Below are 22,324 nucleotides of genomic sequence, written 5' to 3'. Positions count from 1 at the left end.
CTGTGGCAGCTCCCTTGAGTTGGCAGGAGCTCGTGTGATGTGCTGAGCTTCGCTCGGGGACGTGGGCTCCTGGCCGTGCACGTGGGGCTGACCCCCTCGGCTCAGAGCAGCTCCGCCTCATCTGCTGTGCGGTTCAATAATTGGAAGCTCCTCATTACCTCCCGTTGAGTTGTGCGGCAAGAGTGGCTTTTGTGTTTGCTGTGCGAAGCAGGAGATGACGAAGGCTTGAGCAGATGGCTTACATCTACCCCTGTCCCCCGGCCAGCACCGAGCAGGAGCGGCACTGGTCTCCTGCGTTCCCCGGCATGAACCAGGACCGCTTGTTGCTGTTCCCAAGGCTCAGCTGCAGCGCAGGGCAGGAGCGCAGGGGTAAAAGCCCGGGCTTTCTGACCCGCAGCTCCAGCTCTGCAGGCAGGAGCTGGGGGCGATTTGCGGTGATGCTGTTCGAGAACTTTTATCACCCTGCTTAAAACAAAGAAGTAATACCGCCGAGGTGAAATGCTAACACCAAAAGACACAGACCTGGGGTGAATCCACCTTTGTTTTAAAGCCTATGTTTTGTTGACCCCTGTTGTTGATGGAGCTAATTTGTTGTTTGTCAATCTAAAGAGTAGGTCATTGAATGCATGACTCAAACTGATGAGCTCATGTGTTGTTTGGAAGGGATTTTTTCTGTGGCTTACAGCTCTGAGCTGACTCGCTAAATTGCTGCTGTTAATGTGCTGTTGTACACACTTTTTAAGGTCGGATGACTTCATCAGTTGTTATTTGAATAGCTTGAATTCACTTTTTTTCATCAGCTAGTGTTTATGTGCTCATACCACGTTGGTTTTTTTTTTCTGAACGATTTAGTATCACTTGCAGACGACGGAGAAAATACCTTCCACTGCAGCTCCTGCTATTAACTTAGAGGAGTAGTTAACGCGCTAGTAGTGTCTTCTACATACGGAGGCCACTGCCTGGTTTTGAAATTACTTGACTCGGAGGATCTCGATAGCTTCGTCTTTGGTGCACGCGTTCCTCGGGTGCTGGCCCCAGCAGCTTCTGCCTGGGAGCGGGTTCGGGTGTTGGACGAGTACGTGCAATCGTTACACGCTGCGGTGCGAAACCTGTTTGCTTTGAACGTGCATTCAACAGCTGACAACTCCCGGCCAGCTCTAATTTCTGTACCCATCTGCCTCGTTTGATTAGAAATGAAACGACAAGTCTTTCTGTATCGACTTTTGCCCACAAGCGAACAATTCTGATATGAGTCTTCAGGCCTGGCTGCCCTTTTATTCACAGGCTGGTGAAGGCGTGAAAAAAAGAACCCTAAAATAAGGCATTTTGAACACTCATAATGGGTCCTGGCTTCGTATTGTTCTTGGAGCAACCTGGCTGCTGGGCTCGGTAGCCGTAGATCGACATTTAGTGACCATCGTGCCATAAACCATTCTTAAACAAAAAGGTGGGACACAACAAGGGGGAGCACGTGAACACGGTGGTGGGGGGTAATAACTGTTCTTTTCTTGTGGAATACGGTTCTGCCAGAAATTGAGTCCCAGGAGGCCAGTGCCTGCTTTGGTTTGAGCCGAGAGGCTGTGGAGAAGCCGGTGAGTTTGTACGGCCGTGGCTGTGTCGCGGGAACGTGCTGAGGAGCATGTTCTGGAGTAGCTCTGTCCCCCTTGGCCACGTGTATCGCTCCCAGTACACCCCCAAGGATGGGCACTGGAGAGAGCTGCGGCTGGGAATGCTGCTCGTGGATGACACCGTATGGATGGGGGTTATTTCATCCTGAAATACCTTGACGGGGGAGGTCTTGGTTCAGGCGGTATTGCGAGCTGCTGCGCCAGTGTCCTTGCTGTCCAAATTCCTGCTGTCAGCCTCACAAGCTTATGTGGTTTGGTTATGGGGGTGATCTGTGGGGTTTTGCCTTGGTTTTGGGGTGGGGGTTTTTGCCTGCTGAGGTCTGGAAGTGGGAACGATGCTCTTATTGTGGAGCCTATCTGCTGTCGTGTCCCAGTGCAGACCTGGAGCTACTGCACCCACCTTTTGCCCTCAATTTTCTGACCTGCCAGCACTTCTCTTCCCTCAATTGTTCTCTTCGGCTTCTTGGTGAGGACGGGCTGGTTGTCCCTGCTTCTGCCTTTTCTCTGCACTCGGCAGGGATGAGGGCATCCCCACTCATTTGTTTTTGGGGAAACTGTGGCGCCCCAGCCCCTGGGGTTCTCGGGTGTGGGGCGGTGCCGCTGCACTGTAGGGAACAATTATTGCTTTTCATCATTAACTCGCCCCTATAAAAACGTTGGCCGGGGTCACTCCGCCGGCTGGTGCCGCTGCTGGCCGCTCTCCCCACGTGTATGGCATGTCGCAGTCGCTCCGGCTTTCCGAAGGAGCTGGGCAGCCTTGCGCGGTGCCCGCGCACACAGGGGCAAGAAGGCTTTCCATTTTAAAACCCAGCCGTGGCTTAGAAAGGTCTAGTTCACGTCTGTGACGCCCGGGGACTTGGTAAAACAAGCAGTTGTCTTTGGGTACTGCTTGGTTATTGCCGGCATTTGGGCTAAATTAATTTCTGCACTAAGGGTTTGAGGCTGAACTGGAGCACAGAAGGGCTCCAGTTCTCAATCTGCTGTACAGGCAGAGGCGCAGTTGCCGTCCTGGGTTTTGCACAGATTAATCGGTTGGGTTTTCCTCTTTTAATCCAGCTGGAAGATTCACACGAGCCCTTTGGAGGGAGAGGGAGGGACCTTTCAGCAGCTCGAGTCTTGCGCACATGCGAGTAAGGCAACTGGTAGCTTACGTGATAAAAAAAACTTGCCTGCACATCCCCAAAGGTGGCTCGAGGGACCGTGACAGGCTGGGGAGCCCGAGCGATAAGCCAGCCAGGCTCTGCCGGCCCTGCAAGAGGGTCCTGGAGGAGGGGACACCCTGCCCAGAGCCCTCCCGGGGAGCCTGGCTGGTAAGGGACCGCCAGGGAAGGGACAGGGCTCTCATGCATAGTTTACGTTCTCCCAAAAATTCACGGTTGGCTGTGGTGTCCTTGCTGGCATCCACAGCGTTGTCTGAACTGATGGTAAAGGTTTTAAACTAAATTTACCCATCTCGGCTTAGCCACAGCTCTTGAAGTCCTTGCTGCTGAGAAGCTTCGCTGGAGATTCATTCTTAATGTTTTCCTTTCGCAAAAGGGAAGAAGAAAATTCTTTACAATCCATTGACCCACTCTAAAGCGTTTAAGGATTGCCACACCGCTTGGGTTACAAATTCTTCGCAATTTGTCTGTAAAGTCCGCCCTGCTGATTGGGAGGGATTCTCAGGGCTGCCCCAGGAGAAACAGAGTTTGCTTGATACTCTTGACGGTGTTTGCCTGCTTTATAATCAAGGAATGCCTTTAAATTTTTCAGTTATTGATTTGCCAGCTGCTGGCGGAGACCTACATCGCTTTCTCCCAAGGATCCTCTTGAATGCCACGCAGCATGACCAGCCCTTCATAGCTGGTTACTCGAATTCACTGCGAAATAGCAGCAAGTTAAATATTTGATGGGTATTCTCTACTTTTTTTTTTTGTTGTTCCAGCCCTGTGCTCCCCCCCCTTCCCAGCGGTCGCTGGTCCGTGTGGCAGAAAACCTGCAAACCTTTAGGACAACCTCATAAGAAGTCCTAGACCTATTTCTGGACTCAGCAGAGCTGATGACCTGTAGGAAAACAGAAGAGTCTGGGGTTGTTTTGGGGGAAAATCCAGCGTTTTCAGTGAGACAATTGTGGCGTGGTGGCTCTGGCTGTATTAATGACAGTCACAAATGAAAGTCCGTCAGCGGGCTTGCTGGGTGACGTGCTGCGGTGGCAGGGTGGGTGTTTCTGGTGGCTTGTGAGACAGCGTTAAAATTTCCCGGTAGAGCAGAGCGTTTCTCTAGGGTTGCTGATAGATCAGGCACGTCTCGCTCATCGCTCCTTCTGTGAGGACTCAAATGCCATCATTATTAGAAGAGTTGCAGAATGGAGCCGCTCTGGCTTCGTTATGTCTATAGATGAAATAACAATCTGCCAAAAAGCAGCATTAGTCAGATAAGTAATAAATGTATACTCAATTTGTCTTATTTTCTTATTGTATAATGCATCGTGTGAAGGATTGGACTTGGCTCATCATCATTGTACACCTCAAGTTTTGCCCATTGACCTTATATATCACTTTGCCAATGGTTTCGTTGACTTATTTTGAATTATAAATAAATGAAACCCAGTTGGCTTTAATTAAACCAAGAAAAAAAGCTGAGGTGGCATTATACAGTGCACATCTATAAGCTGGGGGAACTGAATATATTTTTAATGAAGTTCAAATACTGTGCGTTGTTTTTTTTTTTTGTTGTGGGTGGACTAACAGAAAGTGAGGTGGTGGATTCCGAGCTCCCACAAGCGGAAAACAATCCATTTAAGAAATGAGGTGGCAAAAGCACCTTTGGCCCGTCTGATTCACGCAGACTGTAAATGGCTTTAAGTGATAAGTAGGGTGTTTCTCGGGGGGGAAAGCAAGCTTGCTTTAAAACTATATCCATGTTTAACTTGAGTGCATTGATATTATTTTTTTTTTAAATCTTTTTTTTCCCTTGGGTAAGAGATTTTTTGAGCGTCACCTGAAATGTCTTCTGCCCTAGATTTGTGAATAAATTATGTTCTTAAAGACACCGCGGATGCCAACTGGAGATGTTGCTGCCAGCCCGCTGCAGCCCAGCCTTCGAGGAAGGTCGCAGGAAAACCTGCTGATGCCTGGCTTTATCCTGGGATGAGTCCCTCTGTCACGGGACGAGTCCCGGTTGTACCTTTCTGATATTTGCATACGTGCGGGGAAGTTGTTGGCTGGGAGTTGGATCGTTAGAGCATCTCTGGAGGAGGACACTTGACTCGGACCAATAACCTATAAAATGCAGTATTGGCCCTGGCATCACACTGAGAGCTGGAATGGCCTTCACCCCAGCTCTAAGTCAGGAACGCCTTGGAAAGCTGGAGGAGGAGGAAGGCATGTACTGCTCTTATTGTTGTGGGGTGTTGCTCAAATCTGCCTTTTTAAGGGGGGGGGGGAGGGGGGTGTGACCCTTCCGGTCCCCTGCCCCGGCGTTAGGGCAGAGTCGTCTTGACAGTCTGCAACTGCAGAATTGTCTCCTTTTCTCTAAAACAAAGACCTTCACAAAGCCAAGAAGCCCCTGTGCTTACAGTAGTAAATATTTATAGAGCCTTGTTCACTTGAGCTATTTAAAGCAATTTTCCTAAGATATTCATCTGTTGAAAGGGAGAGCCCGAGAGTAGCATGAAATGCGTATCTCCCTCGTCTTTCTAGCTGTTCCAATGCGACTTCCAGTTCCATGTACCTGCTTGCCTGCTGCCTCCTCCGCTGTGTTTTCGGTGTGCAGATGCAGTGCAAGGGCTTGGCGGAGCGGAGGGACGCCTTTCTCCGAGCCGTGAATTCCCAAGAGGAAGGAGAGAGGGACTGACAGCCTGATACAAAGTATTACCGAGCGCTGGAAGAAAGTTGTAATTTCTCTTGGAGGGGTTTTGCTTTTCCTGTTCACATCAGGTGTAATCTTTTGGGTGAAAGATTTAAAGGTTGGATGTGGGGGGTTTTCAGGTCATCTTGATGCAAAGCGTGTTGTGCTCTGCATGAGTAATTTGGAAGAGGTCAGAGTTTCCTATAACACGTCCTGTGTATTCCCACGGGAAAATGGCTTGCTCTCTTAGGTTTTCCTTATACCAATTGGCAAAAGAAATAAAGGTTTGGAATTCCCTGGAGTCTTGCCCGGCAGCGTGAAACCCGGCTCTGCGGTGGGGAATCGGGTGTCTGACATCAGGCTTGGTGACAGCAGATCGCTCCGCAGAGCGCCCTGTGCCAGGTCGGCTCCCTGCTCCAGAAGTGGGGTTGAGATGGCGTCAGCGTAAGTAGGAGGCTAAAGCAGGACTGGAAAAATAGCAGAGGAGTCGGCCTGAATGCTAAATTAGAGAGAACAGCCCAGACTTGTTTTCCAAGCCTCATTCATTTCGTTGCATCATGCTAGATATTGGTCAAGAAAGAGATCGGTTGATACAAAATAAGCTTTAAACGCGACTGTTTTCTCTTCCCCCAGCGCAGCGTGCCCCGAGGGCCAGGCAGGGTTGCGGAGGCAGCCGCTTGCGACGCGACGTGTCAGAGGGTTTGCTGGTGCAGCGGGTGCCGCAGGAGCATGGCGTGGGGTTTGCAGCACCCCGTTGTGAGAGCATCTCCTGGGGGTTGCAGGAGGAGTGTGGCATGGGGTTTGCAGCACCGCATCACAGGAGCATGGCACAAGGTTTGCAGCAGGAGCGTGGCGTGGGGTTTGCAGCAACCCCGTTGCAGGAGCGTGGCGTGGGGTTTGCAGCACCCCATTGCAGGAGCGTGGCGTGGGGTTTGCAGCACCCCATTGCCAGGAGCGTGGCGTGGGGTTTGCAGCACCCCATTGCCAGGAGCGTGGCGTGGGGTTTGCAGCACCCCATTGCCAGGAGCGTGGCGTGGGGTTTGCAGCACCCCATTGCCAGGAGCGTGGCGTGGGGTTTGCAGCACCCCATTGCCAGGAGCGTGGCGTGGGGTTTGCAGCACCCCATTGCAGGAGCGTGGCGTGGGGTTTGCAGAAACCCCGTCACGGGAGCGTGGCGTGGGGTTTGCAGCACCACGTCGCAGGGACACGGCATGGGGTTTGCAGCAGGAGTGTGGTGTGGGGTTTGCAGCACCACATCCCTTCCGGGTGATCAAAGCCCGCTCTGGCGGAGAATAAATGTCAGTCTCAAAATGAGCTGTACTTGGCTGCGAGCAGAGGTGATGCTCAGGTGGGGGAAACCCTGGCAACTACAGAAATTAAATTTTAAAAACTTCCCTTAACCTATTGGCGTCTGAGCTGCCCGAAATGAAAAAAGCAGAGGAGCGGCCCCTGGGGTGGTGTGGCCGGGGCAGGCTCTGCCAGCGGCTGTCGCGCTGCCAGCAGCTTCTGTGCGATGGTGGCATCTAGTGGCTGCTGTGGCTTTCTGTCCCCAGGTCCCTGGGACAAGGGGAAAGCCCAGGCTGTGAAGGGGGGGAGTATGTATTGGGTACAGCTCAAGAAACAGCAGTGTGGTACTGGCACTAAAATAGTAAGGTACCAGCTGTGAGGTGGCCGGTATTGGTGTCAGCCGCTGTGGCGAGTGCCCCTTTTTTAAGGGCATCTGTGATTGATGCAAGTTTTCTAGAACCGGTGGGCCATGGCCATCCTGCACAGGTACGGGAGAGCTGCGCTTGTGGGCTGCGTCCCGCTCAGAGTGCGCACCAGCTAAAAGAAATAGACACCAAAAGAAAAAAAAAAAAAGGGTGTTTCGTGCAAGCTGTAAATGGAGTCTCTTTGAGCTGTCCTCATGTACTGAGTGTTTAGGGAAGAGGGAACCTGAAATTTTCTCCAAAATGTTGCAGTTGTGCGTTTTTTTTTGTCCTTGTCAGTCAGCTTGTAGGTAGAGTTATTGCTCAAAAACCTTTTTTAAATTTAGCCCCTAGTCCTAATTTGGGTGTATGCAAGTTAAAAAGTGCATCACTTTCCTCCAACCCTTATTACCAAATGCTGCTTAAATGCTGACTGTAGCCTAGAATAAAAAGTCAAAACGGCTCTGCTTTTAACTCGAGTGTGTGTGAATCCCTCAGGGCAGTTTCGTGGCAGTACCGCGGGGGTGTAATCCTCATCAAGGCGTTTACCCCCCACCTCCAGCACTCTGATGCCAAGGAGGGAGGTTCTATGCAAAGTCACGGTCCGTCCGGAGCCCAGGCAGCGAATCCAGTCTGGAAAAGTGAAGAGGTAGATTTGCTACTTTCGTTTCTCTGTGCTTTTGTGTTCGGCGTTTGATGTCAAGCATGGTGGGCAGCAGGTGCCTGGAGAGTCTGCCAGAACTGCTCCATCGTGGTGAGATCTCGTAATTTCCCCTACAAGCGCTGGGCTGCCGTCCCTGCCTGTCCCCAGGGAAGGGATATCTGTGGGGGGCAAGTACAGCCACGCACCTTGGACTTCCCTCCTTCCACCTAGCATACCTTCTCTTCCAACCTCAGACATGGCTGTGAAGGACGTGAAGAACATCTGCTTTGCCTACGTACATTCCCTGAGCATCTTTGGAGCGAGGAGCAGTTTCAGCAGAAGCTCAGGAAGTTTCCCAGCGCTGCTTTCTGCTGGTTGCCCGCTTTGGTCATGGCCATATTGTTCTACCCAAAGACCAGCGTTGCTCTGGTTTTAAAGTATGCGGTGTAGTTTCAGATGGGCGTGGAGGGAATGGGTATTTAAAGTATTGCTCCGGTGACCGAGTCGTGTACATTTGTGACGGGGAACCCGTGCTCCCCGTGTTGGGGATGTCAGCTGGGCAGTTTGCGAGCGTACAGCCTAACGAAGGCATTTCTGCATTCGTGCTTTTGCTGTCTCCGTGAATGAGTTTTCTTCTCTTTCCAATCAAGCTGAACCCCTCTCGTTTTTTAAAAGCTGGTAGTCAAGTGATTCGCTTCACCTCACCGGTGGCATTTTTGGAAGCGCGTGGCCTTTGTGCCTTGAAAACGGTCTCTATTCCCCCTCCTCGGTGCTTTCATGCAACTGCTCCATCCGTGTGCCTGAGCTGCCGGCACGGAGGGTACTGCTTGCAGGGAGCTCGTGTGCCTAATGAGAAATGGGGCATTTCTGCGGTGGAGCAGGGTCTCTAGGATTTTGCATTTTGCATCTGAAACGGGGCAGTGGGCTTAATTAGCCCCTTCCCTAACGGCCCGTCAACCTGCGCCAGGGATGATCCTGGTTCAGAAATTGGGGGGGAGATGTCTGGATGCTCCGTCCTGGTTGCAGAGCAGGCTTGCTCCCGCCACTGCTCCCTTTCCCTGGGGACGAGGGAGATTTATATCTGCCTGAAAATAAATACAGATCATTCGCTTGTCTCTGGAGGAAGATAAAATGTAAACTGTCTATTTTCTGTGATAAAGCACTGGAAATAGTTGGAATTTAAGATAATTATCTTTATTGCTTTTTATAGCACCCCGTGAAGGCTGAAATCTAATTTGTTTTTCACTAACAGGGAGCTCCTGCTGATGACTCAGAAAAATCCATTTGCCTTATTGACAAACTTGTCTGTTTGGTTATCGGGGCAGTATTCTCCTTGCAGGAAAAAGGAAATACAGGTCGTAACACAACAGTGGGTTTTTAATATAGATTCAGAGTTTGATATCTATTGGCGAGAGGAAAAAATAAAGTTGATCTAATCGGAGTGAAGCGACTCTGCTTTATTAAAGACGATAGTAAATTAGTTTACGCTTTAGTGGGTGTGCACTAATGGCGCACGGGTGCTTTGTTTAAGCAACTTCCATAGGCTTGAAGCTTATTAACTGGAGCTTGCGGAGAAGCTGCTTTTCCTGGGCACCTGGTGCCCCTTGGCTGTTCCCGAGCCCAGGCTTTGGGGAAGGAGGTGGGAGGTGAGGTCCCGTCTCTTCCCTCCTGTGCCTGCGGCCATGGGGAGCGGCATGTTCCGCTCGGTTTGGACGTGCCGCTTTTGCAAGTGGCATTGCCCCTTTTTCTTAAACTATTCCGCAGTCTGAATATGAGGCGGGCTCCCAGTTTTTAACAAGCTCCTTGTGTACCCGAAGGTGTTGAGCACCTCTCCTGCAAACGAGTCGTTTGTCAGCCCAGCGTGGTGTCGTGGTTTTGAAGGTCTTCTGCTGCTCTGGTACTATGGCTCTACAAAAAGCAGTTGTTTGTGCTGCGCTCTCCGCTGTTGGTAAACGGGGGAGCACTTTCTGCCTTATCCAACCCTGTACCCACCCGAGAGCTGCTCAGAAGAAGAAACTGCATTCTCCGGACACACTCACAATATCACCCACCTCCCAAAATATCCTTTGGCTTTTTCGGTCAGTGATGTTTGAGAGATGGTGGGTCTGCAGACCCACCGTAGCAGAGACGCTTCTGAATTGCTCATCTCTGGCTCACCCCCCAAAAGTCTGTAATTTAACGCTGTCACTTGGGAAAATGCTGCAAACCACTGAATCTCCTACAGCTCAAGTCCTAACAGGTTTTATCCAACAATGGAGAAGCAGCAATCAAGGGTTAATTATATTTTTAGGGAGGAAGGATAGAGCTGCACAAGAGTAGGCTTTGCCTTGAAGCAGAGCTTTATTTCTATCAAGTCTCTGTAGCCCTCCACAAACACCCGATATAGCAAAGGGGAGAAAAACATCACTTTCTGTAAACATGAAATGATAGATCTGGGTGGGCAGAGCGGGTTTCTTGTCTGTCTCTGAAGACCTGCTCAGTGTTTGCTCAGCTTTTTATCGCTTCCCTTTCAGGAATCGACTACAAGACCACTACTATCTTGTTGGACGGCAGAAGGGTCAAGCTGGAACTCTGGTGAGTGTTTCTGAGCCGCTTTGGCTGGCAGCGCAGGAGCGGTGATGGGCAGGGGCCGTGGCGCTGCTAGTGGGATGCGGCACCGAGGTGCGGAGAGTGCGGAGCATCCCCAGGCACGTGGTGAGGCGTGCTAGCTGTTCTTCCCAGTGACTTATTCTAGCAAACCAGACCCCTTTCTGTTAATTGAGTAGCACAAACAGCATGCTGTTCTTTGCTGGAATAGTCCGATTTCAGTCTTTCTCCGTCATACCTGACTGTGTTCCCATACAGCTCTTGATCACTGAGGGAGCGATACTATTTTGGAAGCAATACTGGATTTTCCTGAAATCCTAGGATGAGAAATATAGACAGGAGGATAGGAAAGGAGGAGGAAAAAAAAAATGGGCAGAATGCCTACAGAAGCCTGGATATTTCTCAATGACTTGAGTAGAAAAGTAAAACAAGAGCAGTGGATAGACCTCAGTTAGTATCAGAGGATGGTAAACCCCTGGAGAGCAGGACTTACTGGAGTGACTTGACACTGGGATGGAGATGGGAGAAGGCTGCCTGGGAGGGGTGACCCCAGCCTTATCTATCAGCATGGGTGAGAGACCTGGAGTCCTCTGGCCCAGTTCTGTCTGAGGTTTAACCTGCTGGGAAGCTGACACAGCAATCGTGTAGGTGAAAGAGGAAAGATAGGTAGCCTGTCCCTATTCTGGGCTTCACCCAGATCTAGTAGGGAATGACACAAGCCCTGAAACGTGAAGTTAAATAGCCCCTTTACCAATGCTTGTATTGAGTAACAGGAACATTAGTATTCTGTGTGAATTGTTAAAAAGGAATGAACGCCATGTTCTCGGCCTCAGTCACTGACTCTAGCAGTGTATAGTGTCGTGGTTTAATTATAACCCTGCTCTCTGAAGCTGAATGTCCTCATTTTTCTTACAAAAGAACAGAAGCGGCTAATTTATCTCTTCCAGCTTGAGTGTTTATATGTGCTGCTTATGTTCTTCTGTCTCTCTTGTAAGATGTCTGTTTTAAGAGTTCAACCCCAAGTGTGTAGTTACTTATTGCTTCCCTCTTGAAACCCTCTTCTTTTTCTACTGTAATTCTTGAGCTGGAGAGCCAGCAGAGAACCTGGAAGCGGGTAGCATCAGTTGATGATTCCTTAGTGTAATCTTTTACCATTACTTTCCTCATGCAACCCAGTATTTGATTGCTGGGGGAAAAGGAGACTTAAGCAGAGACTGTTAAATTGCTGTCCAGGACCAAATCCTTGAAAGGACCAATCCTTGAAAGCTTTACATCTGAGAGAATGACTGTCCTAAACTTGATGTCACTGTAGCTGGTGCAAATCTGTGGCTGAGGGTTTTGTCAGGCTTCTCAGTGGTCGTTAATGTGTCTTTTATCCTGGCCCAGTTAATAGACGTGACAAACATCATAACATGTCTCTGATTACCCTGACACGTTTCGATATGAGCCCAGCACACCAATTTAACCAGTAGGTGTTCCTGTGGGCACTGAGAGGTGCTGGTATGGTAGTCAGGCTTATTTACACCGTGTCAAAAGTTGCAATCGAGACAAATGATAGTGGCTGAATAGCCCTTTATTGTCGCAGTGGGCTAGAAACGCTGTTCCCTAGTCCTGTTCCTGAGCCCTCTGTAGGGTATGTTCAACCAGGTCTGTCAGAGAACCGGGTGTAAAGATACTTCCTTTCATTTTTGATTAAAATGTGTTTGGAAAAATAAGTGAAATTGGACAGCGCAATACAATTTCTCCTATCTTGAGTGGTTATGTTCATTTTATGACAGGTCAGCTTTCCTCCGTGGCCAGGAGAGGTCTGCAGTCTCACCCTGACTTTGAACTCCTGTGGACTGTAGGGAACTAGAGAGAAAATCCTTTGCTCGAGGCAGTAAAATGACTTAAATCCCCATACATCATACGGTACAGCTGAAACCGAGTGGTTTTGGTTTGTAGCTTCTCTGTGGGAAGCACGCTGACAGCAAGGACCTCTGGAGTGTGTCTGACTGTAACCAAAGGTGATGATGCACCCACCGATTCTTGCCATAAACACTGTGCAGGGCAGTTTGGGTACCATCCATGTCCTGAAGATCTGACAAGATCAACACAGATTTATTAGTTGTTTCAGTCCAATGGGAGATGTGCAGTGTGGGATTCCATTCTCCAAATTTCATAGCTGTAACTTTACTTTTCTTTGTTGCAGGGACACCTCAGGGCAGGGAAGATTTTGCACCATTTTCAGATCCTACTCTAGAGGAGCCCAGGTAAGTGCTGCTCTCAGTCCTTTGGGGCATGCTTGCTTTTCCTTCAGGCTGTAAAAATCCTTCATGCCATAGTAAAAAAACTCTGAAGAGGAACGCATCAAGCGTAGAAAGGGTGGGATCTGTGTGAATACCAAGAGGCACTGCGTGCCGTCTTGCTGCCTGGTATTCTGTTTTTATGAAATGGTGGGAGAGAGGGGAGTGAATGACAGACTTTCCTAAACTCCTACAGAAAAGGTCTGTTACAGACTATATTTGGTTTAGTTCCTAGAGAAGGGCTGAGAAGATGGGGTTATGAAGGACAAGGCAATTCTAGCTCTAGATCTGCCTTAGCTTTAATGTGGGAGCTCGTACTTCGTGAGGATTGTCAAATTTGTTTAAATATCACATTGGCTTTCCCAATGGAGTTCTTCCAGTCCGTATTGCCTTCGAGTCAGTTCTATAAACAGGGCGGCTCCTACTGGCATGTTTGATGCAGACTTGAAACTAGAGCAGCTCGAGTGGATCGTAAAGTGCGTTCCTTAAAACGTGAGACAGAGCGTTTACATTTTGAGTTTGTCCTTTGGGCCCTGCTCTGGAATAGCATCTAGATTCTGAACACCAGAAAAATCTTGTGGTCCTCTGAAAAACTGCTGTTAGTTAATAGAACTTTACTAAACGGATGACAGCAAAACTGTAAGAATGTGACACGGTCCTTCCAGGATAAAGTCTCCCTAAGCTAAATGAAATACTGTATTTTTCCTTTTGTTTCCAAATCGAAAAACCTTGGAGAGAATCCCTCCTCTCTTAGACACTAAGAGTCGGAAGCTATATATCAAGCTCCTGGCTGTGCCAGTATCCTGGCAGCTTCCCAGCCTTTGGGAAACTTTGCCACTTTTATTCAGGCTCTTGCCACTATTGCTCTTGCCTTTTCACTCCTCGTAGCTGTAGACTTTTGCTTTGCTGACTGGCAAAATCCATCGTGCCCTCTTTCCCTAAGACTTCCTTCAAAGTCACTTGTGCTGTAGAGGCGAGAGCGCTTCACCTGGGATGCGCCGTTGATATGTCCTCTGGTGTCTCGTTTATTCTTGTTTGTGCACATCTCTGGGGTTGCGGACGCTTTGAGGCAGCTCCTTTGAAGCGGAGGCCAATTTCCTGGTGCTTGCAGAAGTGCAAGGCAAGGAGCGTCGGAGCGTGCCTTTTGCAGGGGGAGAGTACGGGATCTCCCCTTCGCACGCTCAGTCCCAGGTGTGAGTTTATCTTTAAGCTTCCCTCTGCCCGTACTACATTTCAGAAATAGCATTTGAGAGCTTTTACCCCTGTCTGCAGCGTGACCTGGTTTTCCAAACTGCTCTACAAAAGGCTTTCTCCCCTTCGCGAGGACTGTGAGCTCCTCGGAGCAGGTGCTGTGTCTCCACAAGGCTGCACCCAGCAGAGCCTGCACCCGCGTGCCAGAACCCGTAGCTCCTGCCACCATACATACATACATAAGTAGCGATGAGAATACTTGAACTGGATGGAGAGACAGGTCCACATCTGTTTAGAAACTGCAGTGGAGCTGTCGGGCACTTGCACAGTGCCTCCTTTGGGTTTCTGCAGCCTGTTCTCCTCCCTAGATGCTACGTTTGACACTGGATGTCATAAGGTGTCGTGCATCTTGTTGACCTTAAGTTCGAAATTGAAGATTCCCTTCATCTTCCTTTCCCAAAATGAAGTTCTTGACCTTCTTTGCATTGCAGGCGATGCCTTGCACTTCTGCTATACTTACTAGCATTGCTTTAGGAACTCTCACCTGAACATCTGCAAGGTTTGCCATATCCATCTTATCTGCTTACCCCTCCCAAGAAGGAGTTTGTCCGAGAGACGCTCGCAATAAACCTCACCAGCCAGGCAGAGGGACCTTTAATGCAAGTGCTTTACTGCTGAATGGAGGGGTACGGAGCTTCCTTATGTGTGGCTTACGCCTTTTCCTCGAGGCCTACGTTCTGCTTGTGCCAGAAACGCCTTTCCCAAAGTACTGCTGATCTGCCTAAATAGTCAACCCTTGCCCTTAAAAACAACAAAACAGCCCTAAAAAGCAAACCTGCCCAGTAGGAGGAGGGGTAGTTCCTGCCTGGAGTATCTCTGCTGCCCTCTGAAGAGGTCATGAGATGAGCAGGGTGGACAGTGGGTGCCTCTTGAAGACTAACGCCTAGAGTCCTTGCACAGTCTTCTCCAGGTGGCTTGGAGTAAGGCTTAGATTGGTTTCAGCATCAGGTGAGCAGCTTCCATGTGGCAATACAGCGATATTCCCGTATTAGCGGGAACGCAGAGGTTGTCTCTCTTAAATAACTCGCCACATCACAGTATCACAGTATGCTAGGGATTGGAAGGGACCTCAAAAGATCATCTAGTCCAATCCCCCTGTCGGAGCAGGAACACCTAGATGAGGTTGCACAGGAAGGCGTCCAGGCGAGTCTTGAATGTCTCCAGAGAAGGAGACTCCACAACCTCCCTGGGCAGCCTGTTCCAGTGCTCTGTCACCCTCACTGAGAAGAAGTTTCTTCTCAAATTTAAGTGGAACCTCTTGTGTTCCAGCTTGAATCCATTACCCCTTGTCCTATCATTGGTTGCTACTGAGAAGAGCCTGGCTCCATCCTCATGACATTCCCCCTTTATATATTTATAAACGCTAATAAGATCACCCCTCAGTCTCCTCTTCTCCAAACTCAAGAGACCCAGCTCCCTCAGTCTTTCCTCATAAGGGAGATGCTCTACTCCCTGAATCATCTTAGTTGCCCTACGCTGGACTCTCTCCAGCAGCTCTCTGTCCTTCTTGAACTGAGGGGCCCAGAACTGGACACAATATTCCAGATGCGGTCTCACCAGGGCAGAGTAGAGGGGAAGGAGGACCTCTCTCGATCTACTAACCACCCCCCTTCTAATACAGCCCAGGATGCCATTGGCCTTCTTGGCCACAAGGGCACAGTGCTGGCTCATGGTCATCCTGCTGTCCACCAGGACCCCCAGGTCCCTTTCCTCTACACTGCTCTCTAACAGGTAGCTCCCCATCCTATACTGGAACCTGGGGTTGTTTCTGCCCAGATGTAGGACCCTACACTTTCCCTTGTTGTATTTCATTAAGTTATTCCCTGCCCATCTTTCAATGGAAGAGGAAGGTATCTGAAGTTAAACTCTTAATGGTTAACCAAAGCAAGAGGACAGTTTGTTTTTTGAATAACAAGTGCCCGTATGGCTGCAAGAATGGACTTCAGCACCTCCAGTTATTTTCAGTACAGAGAAGCTAACTTCTTCTGGCATAGCGTTAGCATAAAGGCAACTTAACCCAGTGGGGTCTCGGGGGAATAGAGATAAATTGCTCCCAAGTTCTCTTATTTGTTCAAGATGCATTTAATGCTGCCTGCTGGACTGACTTCTTTGCTTCAGCTGTCTGCTTTCCTCTCTGCTGTATTGGTATCATCAGACTTAAAGACTTCTGCTGTAGGAAGCCTGGTGCGAATCCAGTTGGAGGCAAAGAGAAACAGCTTTTTTTTTTTTTAACCTAACAAGCCAAAAGCTCAGGAAGAATAAACACAGCAGAGAAGAGAGACGCCAGGGTGGGAAAAGCTCTGTTTAAAGTGGGGTGTGATATTTGTACAAGAACGGTTTGGTATAAACTGCCCACGAGCAGCTTCACGCTGAAAACGAGCGAAAGGCTCTCGCCGAGTAGAGGGCTGAGACTCTGAACCGAGCTTCCCGCGAGGAGCGCAAGAGGAGCGTGAATGAGTTTCCAAAGAGGACTTTGGCAGGATGGCTGTGAGAGCAGGGGGCTGGCCTCAGCGAGCTGGCAGCACTTACAGGGGTGACTGGGAACGGAGTGAGTCGGTCTGAAGAACCAGTGCTCAGGAGAATACTCGGTATGAAAAGTGCCTTCAGATAAGGGACGCACACCTGACTTTCCCCCACACCTTATTGTTTCTCAAGTGTCGTGATAAGAATTGAATCTTCTGAAGTAAACCCCAGGGAGGTTGCAAAGTGGAAAAACAATCTCTGAATGGGGAGCAGACCTTCTCGGGAGTTTTCCTTTCCCCCAGAGTGCAGCCTCGTGCTTTGCTCAGCCTGGACTGCAGGCCAGTCCCTCCCCGGTGAAAGGACTCTTCTTGACCACCTCCATGCCTTCCCCGGTTTAGACTCCACACTACTTGCCTGGGTACGAAGCCATGTGGCTTTTGTGTTCAGCAGGAACTTCTTCCTCTTCAAAACATCTAAAGTGAAATAGCTTTGGTGCCCTTGACGAGCTGGCTTCAAATGAGGACCAGACCCTTCTTTCAGCCGAGGTGGACCAGCCGTGTCTGCCTCGGGATTTGCTGCGAGGAGCGCAGATCTGCCCAGCTGATCTGATCCCCTTAGGGAGGTGATGAGCTCTGGTTCAAGGTGGAGGCTTGTGGCGTACTGGTGTGCCTGGGACCCCCCTCCTTTTTTAGTTCTTGCTTCCCTGGGGTTTGAGTTTCCGCTTTCTTATCACAGCTGCCTTCATCATCCCTTCCCTTTTAGGGTCTGCTGCACCAGCAGGTCTCACTTTGGGGCAAAAGAGGAGTGATTGTGTCTGGGACAGCAGAGCACTGGCCTCTGGGCACTGGTGGAACAGGGAGAGCGTGCGGGCCACGTCATGGTGACTGCAGGGCCAGGGGAGGGTAGAGGTGGAAACCCAGCAGCGTTGTGACCTGCAGAACAACCTCGGGGAGTCTGGAGCTTGCTGTGTGTTGCAGAAAGATTTTTATATTAATCGTCACCGTGTAGCGTGTGATGAAAGGCATTTAGTGGCGCTTAAAGGTGCTTCGGAAATCTTTCATTTTGCTCTTGAACTTCTGCTCTTTGGCTTTTTCTGCTCGGTGATGAGGTCTCGGTCGCACCGCCAGCAGAGCTGGCACGCTGATCTCGACTCTTGCGTGCGGCTGTGGCTCTTGTGGCTGCTGTGAGGAAATGCAAGCTATTCCCAGAGCCCTCACGGAAGGGAGAGAGAGGGTTGTGGGGGCGCTTTCTGATCTAGCGAGGAAGAAGCGGTGCCGGTATCATTCCTGACCTCCTCGTGTGCCAGTGATTTCGACTGTTTCTGGAAACGTGGCTTACCGACTCTTCCCAGACAGCGTAATACAGAAGGTCCTTCATTAAAAGTTTCAGACCATCTACAGGAAGCTGTGATCAGCGTTCAGAAACGCTCCCATCTTACAGCAAAGCTGCAGCCCTAACAAAATAATGAATATTGTCGAGTTCTGCTTAGGCAGGTGGTTTGAGTAGCTGCCGCTTAGCCTGGTCGGGGCTTCTTAGTACGCAGCGAGGTGGTGGCTTTTTTTGGCAGCTCAGCAGACTCGGAGGTGTAGACTCCGCTCTTACGGCTTGCTTTGTTGCTGCAAGTACTTTACCTGCCTCGGGCCATTTCGATGGGCTTGTCCAGCTGCTGGAGGAGTCTGCCCTGCCTGCCAAAATGTTTGTCAAAAGCTCAGTGATAAATAAATTCACACGCACACCCCCCCTCAATGTGTTATGCTGTTGGGAAATGGCTTGGCAGCGGGACGTGACTGCCCATGAGCCAAGGTCCGAGGCGCCAGCTGGAAAGCTGCGACCAAACGTAGCTCCGAAAGGGCAGGCAGGGGAGACAAAGTGTTCTGGTTGCCGTCAGTGCTGGGTTTTTTGTTTATGCTTTACTTAGGCCTGTGGGCCAGAGAAATCCAGTCTGGGGGGGTCTTCTAGGCTGCTTCTGCAACAGCTTTTTTTTTTTTCCATTGGTGGAGAATACCAGTGGAATACCAGTGAGTGATGCTTTCCTGGCCACCCTGTCGTCTGCCTGCACTGAGCTGGAGTCTTTGGCAGTTGTGCGAGTGCTTGCTTCCCCCCCGGCCGTGTCCTTGCGCGCTTGTGCGAGTGGCTGGAGATGCAGCTCGTAAAGCATCTGAGAAGCTTTTTTGGCGGAGTCTGCTTTGCACTGATGGGTGAGCGTGCTGCTTCTCTCTCACCGTTAAAAGCTTGTTGTTCTGGGCTAATCCTGCAGCAGGCAGGCAGGGATGATGCTTTGTGGGGTTTTTTTCCCCTTGGTTATGTGGATAGATCCTTGTGTAAGCTCCTGCTGAAAACAAGTTTGGGTTTTGGCAGAGGAAGGGTCCACGTGTGCTGCTGGATATGATAACGGGTGATCTCCCTGTGTTCCTTGCTCACTACTCGACGTACTCACGTGGGAATTTCTGTCGCTGGTGTGCTTAGGGTTCTGCCGATCCCAATAGTGCGGAACAAAACCGGAGTGGAAGCGAACTTTGAAAATCAATTGTGAAAAGGCCTGGGACAGGTCGGGGGATGAGTCCAGTTGTCTTCCACCTCACGCAGAAGCCTGTAGGCAGGTTGAGGAGAAAAAGAAGAAAGGCTTTGGGGGGGTTGGTGAGGGGTCCAGGATACCTTTGATCAGAGAACCTGAGCGTGCAGCTTTTTACTTCATGCTGGGGTCCGTAAGGCTTACAAAGATGCTGTGTGAAACTAAAAATTGAAAGGTATGGAGATATTAGGGTGTTGACAGCCATCTAGGCACTTAAAGAACAATTTAGGCTGCAAATGGGAAACTGTTCATTTGTCTAGTTGTGTAAATTAAAATTCTGTGCACATTATTCCAAAGGAGACTTTATTAAAAAAAAAAAAAAAAAAGAAAAAAACACAACAGATCTTACTTGGAACGGTCTGCAGAGATGGAGCCAGCTCCCTGTCTGCGTGCACGTCTCTGTACTCTTCTCTCTCGGGGAGAAAATGGTAATGGCAAAGTGTATTTGGGATGTGTGCTCTAGAAACGTGGTGTCTGGAGCATGCCAGAGCTACTTGGAAGAAGCAGGAGGTGATCTGGCAGCACCACGAGCTCGCCCGCGGTTTTTAAGACTTCTTCCTCCATCTTCTGCTGAGTAAAAGTAAAGCTGGTCTTAATACCCGTGCTGGGGAGGATGAGGACAGAAGCAAGGCATTAAACAACTTGGCCTTGGTGTCTTCTGACCTTTGGGAAGCTTTCCTTGACAATCTTCACTCCAAATGCGCGTGCCTGGAGCTGTGTTATGACTTGGAGGGTAAGCCAGCAGACAGCATGGTGTCTCTTGCATTTAGAAATCGTGGTCTTGACCTTCCACCCTGCTGCTGAGAACTTGGGGCTGCGTTTCTGCTGATGTTTTATCCTTATTCCTATTTAAAGAAGATCCAGAGTACAGCTGCCAGCAAGCTTAAAAACTCTCCTCTCCTAAAGCATATTTCTGGCAGAAGCAGTCGTCACAGGCTAGGTCTTGGGTCTGTTTCTCTTGGCTAAAGGAACTTGTCGATCCAGAAATGAAATAAGTAGACTTTATTTAACTTGCTGGCAGTTTGTCTTGGAAAGGGGGTCGTCAAACTTTTTGCTTTGTTGTTTCCCGACTCTCATTCATTCATACGTGCAGCCTTGGAAGCTAGAAGTCAAAACGAATATAACAAAATTTAAAGGAAAGCTCAGAATCCTTTTTTTTTTTTTTTTTTTTTTTTTTTTTTTTTAAGAAAAATGCACTTAATATGTGAATAATTCTGGTAGTAGGTATTTCTTGATTGGGTTCTTGAAAAGCAGTGTCTTTGGGTTTGTGGAGTTCTTTAAACATGGAAAATCATTACTTCATTCTTATTTTTTTTCCTATCTAAACCTAGGAGAAACTGATTCTCTTGTCCTCCAAAACAAAAAAAGCCTCCAATGCTTTTTGAGTATCAATTTTTTGGGGCTGTTCTAGAAATGACACTGCAAATAATTATAGACTCTGGGCACAAGTTCCAGGCCTTCCTTGGAGGAAACTGAAGATGTGTCTGCTCCCCCCCCACCCCACAAATATTTCTGCAATTATAAAAACTCATTGCCAGGTCCCTCTGAACAACCTCAAACCCAAACTTTGAAGGGCTTGCTTTTCACGTTGGGCTATCAGACATGAAAACCAACCCACCACGCATGACTTGCCTTTTGTACCCTCTCCCCTTCTTTTTTTTGGTTTTGGGGTTTTTTTTTGTACGTTTGAGCCTTTCTGCAAATGGTACGAACGCAGATGCGTAGATGTTGGAGGGGCAGAAAGGACAGAAAAAGCAAGCTTCGCCTGGAGAGTGGTGGAAGAACTGTGCAATGAGATTGGGGTAAAGCTCAACAATCGGAATTGCTCTGACCGCAACTTTTGAGAGCCATAAAATCAGGCAGGTTTTGTGAGAGCTGCTTATTCTGAGTGAGCTTTGAGAAAGGCAAACACCGCTGCGGCACACCCAGCGTACTTGGGGAAAGGCCGCTTTTCCCAGTGCGGGGATCGCTTCAAGTGCCAGCTCAAGACATAACTTTATTTATGAGGTTTCAAGTGCCTTTGTGACTCAGACGCCCTGGTGTTTTGTCATTCCCGTGTGCTCCAGATCTCATGCTGCTGATTATTTTTTTTTGATAAACTGGAGATGCATCACGTCTTTGTACATGCATTCTGCACACGCTTCCCCTGCTCTATCACGGGCTTTGGCAGCAGCAAATCCTGTAAAGCTGTGTTTCGGGAGGACTGGGTAGTTTGTGTTTCCCATCTGGTTGGTGAATTTGCCATTTCAATGAATAAAGGAGCAACTCCGCTGCTACGTGAGGGTGCTTGATGGTCTCTGACTTGTACCAGGATGGATGCTAGGCAGTTTGTCAGCTCCCTCCTTCCCTGTGCTGCATCTCAGCATCTCCTAGGGAGGACATCTGCCAGCTCAGACTTTCCTTTGCCAACTTAACATCTCTTTTGCTTGCGCCGAGGACTTGCCGTGGGGACGGCTCTTCCTGGAGGATACCCCTGATCCAGAGAAGACTGGTTCTGCCGAGCTTGCTGCTACGTGATGTGTTATCCTGGAGTCTAGCTCAGGCTGGTTTGTTTTGCCCTTAGCTTAGCCCTGTTGCTGCTGGGTTACCTTTCATCCGGCGCTGCGTTCCCAGCTGTGCTGCCTCCTCTTGCAGCGTGAGATCATTTGTTCCTCTGTAGTTCCTGTTTCAGGGCATCTTCAAGTGCCTGTTGTCACTTGAAATGTCCTCGATTGCAAAGAAGAGAGTGACAAGAAGTCAGAAAAATCACAGGAGAGTTGCGGAAAGGCTGCTGCTAAAGACAATTCTCTAAAAGCTGTGTGTGCCCGACTGGTACCGAGAGGCAGTTCCTGATGCGCTGACTTGTGTGCCTGCAGGGCCGTGCATAGCCTAATTTCCGTGTGTCTGTCCTCAGAAATAGTTTGATTCAAGAAAAGCTCGCTTGTTAGGAGTTGCCGTGGACCTGAGTGGTGGCTACCAGCCTGGTCGTGGTCCTGAGTCCTGCTAGCCAGGCTCAAGGCAAGGGCAGAGACCCTCCGAGGTACTGCTCAGTGTCGTTGTGGCTGCAGGCATAAATGTCCCTGCCTTGAGTTGTGCCTGTCCTGGTTGCCAGCATCATTGTGCTACACCTCGAGAGGCAACAGAGAAGCGAGTCATGGATGTGAGTGGTGTCCAAGAAAGGTGGATGTGGGCTTGAGGGTGCAGAGGTACCTCTGCTTCCAGGAGAAAGGGCAGGGGGGAAGGTCGTATGGCGAGACCTTTGGTCTGACCCTCTGGGGTTTGCCAGCATCGCTGTACTATGTTTGTTCTCTGCCCGTGCAGCAGTGACAATTAGCAGCACTGGCTGCCTCCAGCGAAGCCCGGCGTGGATCCCGGTCGTGAGATCTCAACCCTTCCGAGAT

At 49.5% G+C, this 22,324-nt stretch overlaps 1 protein-coding gene across 1 annotated transcript in view; it reads left to right on the top strand.

Annotated features, from left to right (window-relative positions):
* RAB40C (RAB40C, member RAS oncogene family) overlaps positions 1 to 22,324 on the top strand; it is a gene marked incomplete at its 5' end in the record, with an annotated part of 35,700 nt that overhangs the window by 10,183 nt on the left and 3,193 nt on the right. The window contains 2 exons of the mRNA XM_082490795.1: positions 10,301 to 10,361; positions 12,565 to 12,625. Of these exons, the coding sequence (XP_082346921.1) occupies positions 10,301 to 10,361; positions 12,565 to 12,625 (122 nt within the window). The remainder of the gene's footprint in view (positions 1 to 10,300; positions 10,362 to 12,564; positions 12,626 to 22,324) is intronic.

Source organism: Vanellus vanellus (genome assembly GCF_965231255.1).
Source record: "Vanellus vanellus genome assembly, chromosome: 14".
Classification (NCBI taxonomy): domain Eukaryota; kingdom Metazoa; phylum Chordata; class Aves; order Charadriiformes; family Charadriidae; genus Vanellus; species Vanellus vanellus.
This window is presented reverse-complemented; position numbering and strand designations above follow the sequence as displayed.